Genomic DNA, 13978 nt, shown 5'->3' on the forward strand with positions numbered 1-13978 from the left:
AATATTAATCCTGCACATCAGTGGAGACTTTGAAGCGAAGAGTGGCAACAGACTTACCATGTCAATTTCTATTGTTTACAAAGCTGTGAGCATGCGCACATTTATAAGACCAAAAGTCTCCCATTAAAAAGGAGGAAACAATAGTTGATTAAAGTCATCGAAATGAACAAATAGTAAGGGAAAAATTTATATCAATAAGTTTCACTTTATGTAGCTTCCAGCATTAAATAATACAACCAAAGACAAAGCAAAACATATAAGAAGTTAATGCCTGTGCCCAATTTAATAGAATTGCTCAAAGCACAAAATAGTGCTTTAACCAGGATACCAGTTAAAAATAGTACAAGTGAAAGGTCATTTTGACTGGTGACCTTATTCTAGTAAAAGCAAGAACTAAAAGAACAGAAATACTATCGTAGGTTTCACCGGTCATTTTCAGCGAATAAGTGGCCGACTTAAATTTTGCTTTATTCAGTTTTGTCTGAAACTGAAAAACCCCTTGAAGCACTCAATCAATTTCAGTTAACAGCTTGTATGACAGGGAAACATTAATTATTCATGATTGGTGTCATTCTACTAATGAATATTCATGGTACACAATTTTTCACCAGTTGCCAGTTGAATGGCATGAAGGTGTTTTTCAACTCCTATTCTGAATTTTAAACTTCCTACATCGACTATAACTCTTTGAGGAGTCTATGAAACTCCAGCGTCTCGAAACAGTTTGTAAAAGATCGAAACAGCTTGATACGTCCTTACGCGTGTCGCACGACAATCCGTGATATTTGAAAGCAAAAAAATGGGGTATTACATGTATATGAACCATCATTCTGAAAGAAAACAAGATCCATTCCTAAAAGGACAAAGTATTTTCATGAAAGCAATTTCATGAGCAAAGGAAACAATTTGAGTTCTTGATTTCGAGCATCCAAAATAATTTTGTACACTCAACATGAGCTGTTGGACGCTCCCATTGTTTACCCACAAAATCATGTTGTGTACTCAAAAATGAACTATTCATGCGCTTTAAAACATTTTTAGGCTCCTTTAATAATTTCCTGCCCTCTAAATATAATATTTCGTCTGCACGAATTGTAAGTGCACAATATAGTTTTGAACGCACAAAATAATTTATTTCGAGTGCACAAATTTACTTCATTATTACACAAAAATGACACATGCCCAAGAATAAAAGCACTCAAACTATTTCTTGACATGTGAATGTTTTCATCCCTTAAGGGTATCCGTTCAAGACAGATTTGTGACTGACAATCCTTGAGGTTATTTTGTAAAAAAAACAAAAAACATTGACGATACTTCAAGGACATTTCCGCTCTACACAACTCTTTCCCGCTTCTTCGTATTCTTGTCTCGAGATCCACATCTGTTGGAAAGTTCCCTGCAGAAGAAAAAAAATCAGCAAAATAAATATATTGACAGATTGACTTGACATAATTATTATTTCTGGTTTGTTATGCAGTGGCCTTCAAGACTTGTGAGTCTGGTGACTTGCATAAAAGTAAAAAAATAAAAATATTCAAACACAGCGACCAAAAGCAGAATTGCTCATGCGTAAACAAGGATACAACTTTACAAGTTTAACAATTCATAAAAGCAGATAAAAGGACAACAAACAAAACCAAAAGAATTGAAACTCTTTAAAAAACTGTTATAGCCAGTGAGTTGTTAAGAAAACAGAAAATCACAGATACAAAGCTAACATTAAGAGTAATAATATAAGTTAAATCCTGTTTACCAATTTATATTTCATTTGATCTCTGCGAAAAAAAAATCACAGGTATATAACTTGGATGGGATTCGAACCCACAAGTAATATGCCTGCGATTTTGTTTACAGAGCTCGGGAAAGTACTGATTGCTAACACACATCGCTGTAAATGAGTTAAAACCAAAATTAATATTCTTTATCCCTTGAACTTTGACCCTTGAACTTTGACCCTTGAAGTTTGACCCTTGAACTTACTAGAGAAGCCAAGATGGATCCTCCTATCCAGGAGCTGAACCGTCTCTCTGTGGTTCCAGAGGGGGCAATGATCTTCAGACGCATGTTCTATTCAAAAAGCAAGAAAGCAAATTTGGGGTTAAGCAAAGACAAAATATGCTGAAGCAGAATTTGAACTGTGACCTACATGTATTGGTTTAAGGCACTGGAAACATTTTTTTTTAAATTAATTTTTTATGAAAGTTGCCAGACGCACAAGGCCTGAAGGCCACTTCAAGGTGTGGGCTACAATTTTTTTTCTTCCAGAGGCCGTTGCCACCTACTCCTAGGGCTGAAACAGGGTTACCCCTTTTGCAGTCCATGCATACAGATGTAGGCTTGGTACACACAACTGGTAATTACTCAAAATAAGTGTTAGCATAAAAACTAACTTGGTAACAAACAATGGAGAAGTATTGTTTGAAGCTTTGCATTATAACAATAACTTTCGATTTATATAGCGCCTAATAACTAACACTTAATTCTCTAAGGGCTTTACATTAGTGCCCTGGTCATAGGGCCAATAACATCCCTTTTTAATGTTTCTCAGCTCCCTTGGGAGTATACAACCTGGGCAACAGTTTGTATCGCTCCAAAGGCTTTTTCATTCACAATATCAACCTCTACCCTCGCAGGTATCCATTTATACCCCTGGGTGAAGAGAAGCAATTATAGTAAAGTATCTTGCTCAAGGACACAAGTGTCACGACCGGGATTCGAACCCACACTCCGGTGAATTCGCACCAGAACTTGAATTCGATGCTCTTAACCACTCGGCCATGACACTCTACATGTGGAGAAATAGAAAGAAACTGTAAATAAATAGAAAACTTGCAGGTACAACCATGTGTAAATCTCTTTTGTGTGAGTGTTCGCTCAAAAGAGCCGGTTTGGTCTTGACGTTTCAAACAGAATACTCTGGTTATTTCAAACAGTATACTCTCTCGTCTTCCTGAAGACGTCAAGACAAAACCGGCTCTTTTCAGAGCCAACACTCCCTCAAAAGAGATTTACACATGGTGGAACCCACAAGGTTACTATTTATTTATAGTTTCTTCCTAAGCAATGTACAGCTATTGATTGTATAAAACATTGTGAGAATATTTCCCTCTGAAGTAACGTAGTTTTTGAGAAAGAGGTAATTTCTCAAGGAGAGGAATGAGAAGGCAAGGAGAGACACCGCAAAGCTAACCTCCATCTTGGTCATGCTCCTCGTATCGAATAACAATAATGAATCCTAAAAATCATTTTGCAAATAGGAACCAGACTATTTTGTTCTTCCAGCCTCGGTTTTGAAACATTGATATCAAAGGGAGAAATTCAAGATGGCTACACAATAATAAAGGTCTATTTAGGATAAGGATTTAGCAAGTTGCTTTTATTTTTTTACCTGGGGTGTTTTATTTTGAAGTTCTCTCTGGAGTCGATCGATAAATCCATTCAACAATGTATTTCCTCCAGTGACGATCACATTGCTGTACATTGCCTGTGGGCATCAAAACATCAAACAGAAAATAATCAGACAAAATTGCCATGTCCGAATCAATTTTTGTAGTAGTCGTGGAGGCACGATTTGATTTAATTTTTTTAAATATATATTTTCAAGTCGCCAGATACACAAGGCCTGAAGGCCACTTCAAGGTGTGGGCTGCAATTATTTTTTTCCAGATGCTGTTGCAACCTACTCCTAGGGCTGAAACAGGTTTACTTCCTTTACAGTCCATACGGATGTAGGCCTGGGTATCATCAATCCAAAGCCTGGCTGGCAGTGCAGAAAGCACTATCTCCCCAAGTAGTTGAAAAAAACGATAGTTGAGGCTCAACTAAGCAATCAATAGTCGCGACTTTGACACTTGCGCTCTAGTCGCAAGGCTCAACTAGAAACTGTAAAGGTGAAAATACTTACAGCTCTGATGTCAGCGTCTAAAAGTCCGATGCTAGTACTGGCCACATGGCCGACACCAAGCATGGTGTTGCCCTCAAAGCCCTGGAGTAAGAAGAGCGTTGATGGATGTTAGTAAACAATTAGAATCCATTTGCATTTATTTATAACTATCGTAACCATTATGCTGTGAGTCATGGAAGAAGCACACAACAAATGCGTGGCCGACAAAGATTGTAAAAGATTTTAGGCCTGAAGCTGTGTTTTAAAGGCAGTGGACACTATTGGTATTTGTCAAAGACTAGCCTTCACAGTTGGTGTATCTCAACATATGCATAAAATAACAAACCTGTGAAAATTTGAGCTCAATCTCTCATCGAACTTGCGAGATATTAATGAAAGAAAAAAAAAAACCCTTGTCACACGAAGTTGTGTGCATTTAGATGGTTGATTTCGAGACCTCAAGTTCTAAATCTGAGGTCTCAAAATCAAATTCGTGGAAAATTACTTCTTTCTCGAAAACTATGGCACTTCAGAGGGAACCATTTCTCCAAATGTTTTATTCCATCAACCTCTCCCCATTACTCGTCACCAAGAAAGGTTTTAAGCTATTAATTGTTTTGAGTAATTACCAATAGTGTCCACTGCCTTTAACCAAGTGTAGGGACTTAAAAACCTTAAAGGTTGTCCTGGAGGAAAAAGCCTAATAAAGACACCACTATGCCTAGCTGAACATCCCCTTTTAAATAACCACTTCCGAATTCCATCTAAAAATCAAGTTACATAGATACAGCAGATTACAAATCAAGATAATCTCAGGAAAAGAACCATGGACATAAGTCAAGTTTAAGACTACACTTTAACCATTAACATAAATAACCCTTTTGTTACCCTTAACAATTGAACAAAGTTTGAGACCCCAACTAAAAGAATCGTTCGCAGGAAAACTACACATTCATGATTCGAACCTGGCGTCCCTAGGTGGAAGGCAGAGAAAATAACTACTACGCCAACCTGACTATCCTTTTACAATCCTGCTTCAAAATTCTATCTAAAAATTAAGCTAGATGCACTGGATTAATATCCAAGTATATCCAAGTAACAGAACCATAAAAAGAATATTTGAAAAAGAGCACCCAATAAATTCTACCTAAAAATCAAGCTGCATCTAGATGCAGTGGATTAAAAATCAAGTACATTCAAGATATCACAGTTACAGATCCATGCATATAGAGACATAAAAGAATATTTGACAAGAACATAATTAAATACACAAATAATCAAAAGTGATAGCAGTATTGAAAACCAATTATAAATGCGAAAACAGCAATAGGAAGATTTAGTTGTGTGTACATAATAAAAAGTCAACATAGTCAAAATCAAAAATAATTTGCAACATCACATAAAGTTGCATATCAAAATGAAAAATAAAAGATCATTTGCAAATTCACATAAAAATAAATAATGACAATTCAACAGGTGAAAATAGACAGATTCAATGCACATCAAAATGAAAAATAAAAGATAATTTGCAGATCACATAAAAATAAATAATGACAATTCAACAGGTGAAAATAGACAGATTCAATGCACATCAAAATGAAAAATAAAAGATAATTTGCAGATTACATACAAATAAATAATGACAATTCAACAGGTGAAATTAGACAGATTCAAGTTGCAGATCAAAATGAAAAATAAAAGATAATTTGCAGATCACATAAAGATACAGACCTTAACATGTGAGGGGTCGAACAGTCCCTCTGGAATACGGACTCGTTCCTCGGCAAATTCTTGATGGTAGCCGTTGGGGAAATCGTACAGGACAGAAGGAAGCTGATCGGCAGCGCTGAAGAAAGTTTGGAAGAGGAGACAAAAATAAATCACTAAATAAAGACCAAAAATGTAATTCAATTCATTCAAATATAATTTATTTCTATTAACACATAGCCAATAAATACATGTAGAGGGAAATGTTCAATTAAATTCAGTTCAAATATAATTTATTTCTATAATACAAGTAAATGCACAATATACAGTAATAAAAATAAATAACACGTACAAGAAATACAACAATTAATATAGGTTTTCTCTGTCAATTTTGGAAAATGAGCAGCCAATTTAACCGCCAAGCTATTCTATTTCGCGCAAAATCGAATGCTACTTAAAAGGGTCATTCGATTTCGTTTTAGGATTAGTCAAATGTAATGTTGCATCATTCGAATTAACAAAATAATCATTCAATTTAACAATTCATCAAAGCAGCATTCAAATTCACAGATGCTTCTTGAGGCGTACGTGTCATGAAAAAGAATGACGCAACGCTAAATTGAACGGAGTGCTAAAGGAATTTGACTCGACCCAAAACGAAATTGAATAGCCGAATTCTGAATTTGAAACGCAGTAACAACTGGAGAGGCAAAACAGCTTTAATTTGAATGCATGAAAATGAAATTGTCTGCTCATTTGCCGAATTTGACCGAGAAAACCTATACAAAAACTGAACGAAAATAATAAAATTCACATGGGGAGCAAACTAAAGGCTAATCCCCAAAGCACAGCTTATACATTTTGTAATATGGGAGGCCTATAGACAAGTGAAGGCAAATGGACGAAACAGACAACAAGCGGACAAAGTTATACAGTCGCAGGAATTAACTAAAGGAGGCAAAACAAAGCCACAACTATGATATTTGGTCTTTGGAAAAACGCCGGAGAAATAAGATCATAATAATGATCACTTACAAGACTGTAGATACAAATTTATAAACAAAAATATAACTGTTTTTTCAATAAATATATAAATAAATAAAACTGAACATGAAACAAGTAATTAATTAGGGGATCTCTTGACAGATAAAGACTATCAATCATTTTATATTTCTAGCGCTTTAGTCTCGTGCTCTTAACTGCTCGGCCAGGAACCTCAAGAGAAAAGGAAAAACTTACTCTGGCTCATACGGTGTATCAGCAACTTGAAGCGTCGTGACCTGAAAGTCTTGCATTAACTGTTTGACCTTGTAGTTATGCCATGACTTCGTAACCTGGGGTACTTCTTTCCTCTTGAAGTTGGCAGGTGCGCCTTCCTTGACCGACTCCTGAGAACGCCAAATATAGAACAGGGTTAGGTAACAATATATATTTGATTTGCAGTTACACCATGTGTTGATCTACTTGCCAGGTTCTTTAGAGAACAAGGCCCAATTTCAAGTCTCTGCTTATCGCCGAATTCCACACTTACAATCACGATTCCCCGCTTACGTACATGCGCCGAATTTCTGCGCTGGCCTTGTAAGCGTAGAATGCCTAGTAACGTTGAGTACGCACGCGCAGATGCCAAAATTCGCCGCTAACCCATGAAAAATGCTTGCCGTAAGCACAGAATTCCCTGCTTCCGTAACGCCGATTCTGTGCTTACGGTAAGCAGAGCCATGAAATTGGGCCCTGATGTCTTGCTTTACTCTACTACCACAGAGCAGGCTTCTCAGTTCTGAAAATAACTGTCCTGCTTTTTAACTACTACCTCTGGTTAAATTTTGTTCAGGGCGCTGAACAATCCTGCACTATCATCGTGTGGAGAACCCTGCTCCCTAGGCGGAACTACTACAATAGCTTTAATTGACACCTTGCACCCTCGTCACACGTGGCGACTGATGCCAGGTTCACCATGTTGGTGGTCAATAGGTTTACGAGTAAACGCTGCGTCGCCTAAAATGCGCACTTCTCTGAATAACACACATTTACATTGACCACCAAAATGATGATGACGTCAGGTGAATTGGGTCAGTAGTGGATCTTTGAAAACTTCAATCTTGGGGAGTGATTTCTTGACAATCAATAACTAGACAATGACTAGAGCAAGCTAGTCGAAAACGATATAAGGGTACTTTATAAGGGTACTTTGGGGGAACCACTTCTATTTTAATCGTGTGTTACCACAAACATACAGTACTTGCCTCGGAAGCTATAAGGTATGGGGGAACCACTTCTATTTTAATTGTGTGTGTTACCACAAATAAACTGTACTTGCCTTGGAAGCTATAAGGTATGGGGGGAACCACTTCTATGTTAATTGTGTGTGTTACCACAAATAAACTGTACTTGCCTTGGAAGCTATAAGGTATGGGGGAACCACTTCTATTTTAATCGTGTGTGTTACCACAAACATACAGTACTTGCCTCGGAAGCTATAAGGTATGGGGGAACCACTTCTATTTTAATCGTGTGTGTTACCACAAACATACAGTACTTGCCTTGGAAGCTATAAGGTATGGGGGAACCACGTCTATTTTCATCTCGTCAAAAAGCTCTTTACACTGCATGGTGACAAAGTCTCCAGCTAGTGGACTCTTAACAATACCTGTGAAACAAAGGAACACAAAACAACTGTAAGTAAATAAAGGTGGGGTCATAGACTTCTTGTTGTTAGCGTAATGCTGATTTACAGAAAGAAAAAATACAAGAGTATTTGTAAGTCTTTTTAACTTCTGTCGTGTATTTTGTGATATTTTTAATAAACCTTAATGAATTGAAATTGAATTGAAAAATTGAAGAAAAGTCACATGTGAAAATTTCAGTTGAATAAAGTGTCTACTTGGGGGGTTGATTGGTTTGAAGGAAGGGGCTGGTTTGGAATGGAATGGTGATGTAAATCTATATTGCACAGCTAATATCACTACCTGCGTCTTGTGTGTTCTATGTCACGCACCAAGTTTGCTTGAAGATAAATACGTTATCACACGCGCACTCGTGGAAATACGAAAAAATATAGCGCGTCTCTGTTGATTGGTTTGAGGGAAGGGGCCCGTTTGACCACAAATGCACGCCTACCTTGTTGTAGAACATAGCCTTCATGTACTGGTGTAGCTGTAGTATGTGTTGCTCCACTGTCTATTACCAACCCTGTGGAACGTATGTTGGCAAAACTGATGCATTACAGTTAAGGTTCGGTAATACTGTCAAAAACTACGTTGCCTCCGAGGAGCCGTTTCTCATAATGTTTTACACTATCAATCAATAGCTCTCCATTGCTCATTACCAAGTAAGTTTTTATGGCAATAATTAATTTGAGTAATTACTAAAAGTGCCTTTAAAGGAACATTACAGAATTTGTTTATGTTAACAAAACAGTTGCTGGCAGTGTAAGCACTTTATGTAATCCACCATATACATAAACTTACAAACCTGTAGAAGTTCAAGATCGATCAGCCATCTGGGTCACGAGAGAATAGTGAAAAACCGATTACAAATTTTGCCAAAATATAAATGAATAAACACTCACTGAGCGATAAACTCCAAACGCGAAGTTAGATTATTTATTTCTCATCAAATATGACATAACAGACAAAAATATTTCAAGGGATGTTTTCTTCTATCATTATCATTAGACCGTGTAAGTTTTATGAAAAATCTGTAATCTTCACGATTTTTGTTTCTTACCAATTCTGTAACGTTCCTTTAAGGTATTATCCAAAAGAATCACAATTCACGAATTAGTGGAATTTTAAAGGATACGCAGTAAGAACAGCATTCTTGCACAGGAAGAAAGCTGGAATGCTGTATTTCTCAAACATGACTTCAGTCAGTTTCTCTCTCTTGTGTCTTGTGTTCCACTGCAAACAAAACAAAAAGAAAACAACTATTACTCAGACCTCATCAGCACTTGGTTATTTCCTTACTCCCAATTTTTTAGGGTTTTATGGCCGAGTGGTTTAGAGCATCAAATTCAAGTTCTGGTGGTTAAGTCATCAGGATGTGGGTTTGAATCCCGGTCGTGACACTTGTGTCTTTGAGGAAATGCTTTACTATAATTGCTTCTCTTCGCCCAGTGGTATAAATGGGTACCTGCGAGGGTAGAGGTTGATTTTGTGAATGAACAAGCCATTAGAGCGCCAAAGGCGGCTAAGGGCTGTATACTTAACTCCCTTGGGAGGCGAGAAAGATGAAAGGAAAGTTATTGGCCCGATGACCAGGGCCCAATTTCATAGCGCTGCTTAGCGGCCGATTTTGTGCTTACTGTGTGATTTACATTTCATAGCGCTGCTAACCGCAAGCACACGTTAAGGCGTGCTAACCTTCTGGTGCTCACTGCACAAAAATAAATGACGACACAATGCAAATCCATGGTGAACGTGCAATATTGCCACCTAACTTTTCTGCTAACCTGTGAAATACGCTTGCACCTTAGCAATTATTTCTGCTACAGTAAGCACGAAAAGTTGCCTTCCGTTAAGCAGCGCTATGAAATTGGGCCAAGGGCACTATAAAGCACATCGATACGGCTATTGTAAAAAATGGGCTATGTTTTAATTAGTTATTATTAAATTATTCTACGAAGTAGACTTTATTAATATTTATATGCTGCACACTTACTGGAGGTTCTGACATAAGTACCGGATGCTCAGCGGAATCTGACTGGATGTATCTTTTATAGGTGTGGTCCAAGAGGGCACCATACATATCCCAATCATCAACTAGAAAATGAAAAGATATAGCAATTAGTACGTCATAAAAATGAATAAAATGTTCTGTTGTAGTTTGAAGGTACATGTATTACATGTACACTGGGTTGGTAGAGCTGACAAAATAGTGACAGACAGTGTTCATTAAGCTTGGGCGATATCACAAAATTATCGAATATCGCGATATTAATTTGGAAACGATTTCGATATCGGATGGATTTGGTTTTAATCGAAATATCGATATATCGCGATATATCGCGATATCGATTAAATATCGCGATGTATTTGCTAGCTGAGACATCTTGCACCCCATACGTTTAGAGTAAAACCAGAAGAATAGGTCATTAGAACACCACTCTTATGCTATGACTGTCTCTTCTACAACTTTCACTTGGAGATTTAAGACTGATGATGTCAAATTTCATTAATCGCCATTATATCGTGAATAAAATAAATCGATATCGCCCCAGCTTAATAGTGACAGACAGTGTACATGTTTTGTGTGACCAACCAGTACATGAAATAACAAGAGTTATTGGTCCCTAATTGTAGTTCACTGCTCTTCCCTCCCCCACCATGTTTTCCTGTCCTTTCCCAATCTACCCTACTCGCTCATCTATTCTTCACATGTTTCTTGTTGTATCCAAACCTTACATGTATGTCAGTCATCATCATTCAGGACAAGTGCTTTAGTTGCCAATATTTAGCATGTATGCCATTATGAGTTCTGTTCAACATATTTTTTTTACCTTTTTTTCCTATATCTTATTTGCAATTACAAGTATTGTTGTTGTTCTTTATGAAATGGTCGAATAAATAATAATAATAATAATAATAAAAGGGAGTTTGCGTGGCTACTTACTCATGCCGTCCTTCAGGGGGTTTCCCATTTCAACGCCAGCCAGGGGAACTGAGAGTGAGTTTATGTCTACAATGTATTTCTTCTTTCCATCCCTGATGGATCCCGACGATAAACCGTCAAGATCCAAGGACTCTGTTTCTTTGTTGTCTAAGGAACCCAACGGCGTCGAGATCTCCGCCTGGGGATGAAACATAAATTATTTCAAGGCAATGGACACTTTTGGTAATTACTCAAAATAATTGCTAGTGCAAAAACTTACTTGGTATTGAGCAATGGAGAGCTGTTGAAAACTTCAAAATATTGTGAGAAATGGCTCCCTGTGACATGTCTGAAGTGCTGTAGTTTTTGACAACAAGGTAATTTTTCACTCAAATGTTAAAAGACTTCAGACCAGAAGCCTTTTTTATCAGGCGTCTGAAACACACAAACTTGTGCAGCAAGGGTGTTTTTCTTTCATCATTTTCTTGCAACTTTCGTTTCAGACAAAATCGTTTCACAGGATGCTTACCATCAAGTAAGCTTTCAAGGTAGGAATTAAAAAACTCTAACGATTGCCTACCTTCGGAGAGTCTTCTCCTGCATAGCCAGCTCTGAGTGAATACGACCCGACATCGAACACAAGGGCTCCCACCTCATCTGAACAAAAGAAGTAAAGTTTTAGTCACCTTAAACTTGATTCCTTTGATAATGAACCAACTCACACATTTCAAATTACACTCTATATTTTTTTGCTGAATATCATCCCTTACAGTTTAGGTCTTGTAAAAAAAGTTTATGAAGTTGATTGAAGAACTTTAGTCCAAATTCTTAATTCAAATTAAAGAGATTTGTCCTACAACTCCTAGACGTTACTATCTAGCCACACAAGTTTAACATTCCACAGAGACATTTTTGTCTAGTCAATCCACCTGACACCAGTCAGTCAGTGTGTCTGTAGTTGATAACAACTGCCTGAGATGCTGCATGCTTTACCGAGAATGAAGTAGATCATGGAAATAATTTGTACACGACATAGAAATGCCAGACAATCTTTCTGTGAATTATCATTTTTATGGTTAGAAAGACTAAAAACTAGGATAGGATTGAATTTTAAACAAAGTTAATGAATGAACTGAAAACTTTGAAAGAAAAGGGTACAAAAACAAAACAGTAAACTTAAATAAAAGTTTCAAAAGTAGTTTTTACTATTTCATTAACAAGCTTGAATCGAAACCCCGCTTGACACAAATCAGGAAAATAAACAATAACATTAACAAACAAGTCAAACAATAAACAGATAAAATAATGTGAACAATGAAATTGAATAAATAAACGCATTTATAAAAAAAATATTAAGCTTTTCAATCAACCCTAAATGCATATTTCCCCTAGTTTAGTTTAACAAAAGCCAGGGGTGGGTTTTTCTTAGGGAAGTGGCCTAATGCGAAGAGACAAGTTTACTACAAAATAAATCAAACAAATCATATAGCCTGTTATTTATCACGATACTGGTGCAACAAAAATGAACATAGTCGCAAGTTGACGCCGAGTCAGTGTCAGTGTCAGATTCCAGTATTAGTCCGAAACCTGAACTCTTTATAGGCCACAAATGAGACTAAGATTAATCTTACCTCCTCCGTAAACGCCTCCACTCATTCTCAGCAGCAATTCGGACTAGTAATGTCTCAAATTGGGACACGCTATTTTACACAAAAGCAGCGCCACAGTCGTGCATAAAGTGAAGTATTTTGTTTCTGACAATAGGTGGCGCTATTCCCTTTGTCCAGTAAATTTTTTTCCAAGTGCATGCTTCACACACAATAACAATTCATGCAACATGCAAATTCTTCAAAAGTACTTTAAAAATACTATAAAGTCTCACAGCTTTTTCTACGTGATTTTCAGGATAAGCAAACAACAGCTGAATACCAGTAGCAATCAATATGTAACAAATGGAAATTTGGTTGGTAATCCTGTTTTTATCAAGGAAGAAATTTCATGCTAAAGCAGATTTTTGTGCTTAGCAGCTCTATGAAATTGGGCCCTGGTGTTAAAGCACAGAGCCCTCACTTTGTGATAACTACTCATAGTTCACACATTAGTGCTTCAAAAAAGTTTTGGATTTCCGGGTTTACAAATGTTTGCTTATTTAGTTTAGTGCACCCATTATGGCAGTAAATGTACTCTTTGTTGGTCAATAATTTATGCTTAAACATTTTTAATGTTGAACATCTATTGAAATTATTATTTTGTTGACGTGACTGTGGGCAGCAAAGTTACTCAGACTTGTTGTAGATAATAAATTGCTACAAGTGTACATTTGTTTCATAGTTTTTTTTAAATTTTCATACTTTGCATGTCAATTCACATTTTTTACAGTTATAATTCTTTATAAATTATACTTTCATTGTGATTAAAAACATCAAAATACCCTTAAAAAAAGGAAACTAAAAGAAGGCCCAAATAACTTAAGTATAACAATTCAATACTATTATATTCATGATATAAAATCTCAACAACTATGATCAATATAAAATCTCAAATTAGCACCAGAAGTAAAAACAGAACTTCCATTTTGTACAAGCATACACAAATAACTGAACTTTAATTTTATTTGCAAGGTTACATAATAAAATACGTACGTAGTACTGCATCAACGTTTCAGTTATAAAATCTTAAATTTATTTTTTTAAATTTGACAGTTTTTAAAGGATTTGGGTACCTTTTCAAAATGTCCATAGATTTACATTAAACTTACAGGGTCTGAAGATAATGATAGTGGAAAGCTTCCCT

At 36.5% G+C, this 13978-nt stretch overlaps 1 protein-coding gene across 1 annotated transcript; it reads right to left on the reverse strand.

The window, feature by feature from the left end:
• Nucleotides 1–257: 257 nt before the first annotated feature.
• LOC139942880 (actin-like protein 6B) lies at nt 258–12935 on the reverse strand. Its single transcript, XM_071939683.1, has 13 exons — nt 12817–12935; nt 11766–11842; nt 11207–11384; nt 10256–10356; nt 9398–9495; nt 8714–8808; nt 8137–8243; nt 6833–6981; nt 5618–5732; nt 3908–3988; nt 3392–3487; nt 1984–2070; nt 258–1399 (listed from the first exon to the last, which is right to left on the reverse strand). The coding sequence occupies exons 1-13, from the start codon at nt 12839–12841 to the stop codon at nt 1319–1321; spliced, it is 1290 nt and encodes a 429-aa protein (XP_071795784.1). The 5' UTR covers nt 12842–12935; the 3' UTR covers nt 258–1318.
• Between the last annotated feature and the right edge of the window lie 1043 nt (nt 12936–13978).

The sequence above is a fragment of the Asterias amurensis genome, chromosome 10, assembly GCF_032118995.1.
Source record: "Asterias amurensis chromosome 10, ASM3211899v1".
Classification (NCBI taxonomy): Eukaryota; Metazoa; Echinodermata; class Asteroidea; order Forcipulatida; family Asteriidae; genus Asterias; species Asterias amurensis.

Coding starts and splice junctions, on each gene's coding strand:
- LOC139942880 (XM_071939683.1), bottom strand. CDS start 12,841: ATGAGTGGAGGCGTTTACGGAGGAG. Junction 5,733..6,832: donor GATACACCGTATGAGCCAGA/GTAAGTTTTTCC, acceptor AACTTTCTTCAG/CGCTGCCGATCAGCTTCCTT. Junction 3,989..5,617: donor TCGACCCCTCACATGTTAAG/GTCTGTATCTTT, acceptor TTCTTACTCCAG/GGCTTTGAGGGCAACACCAT.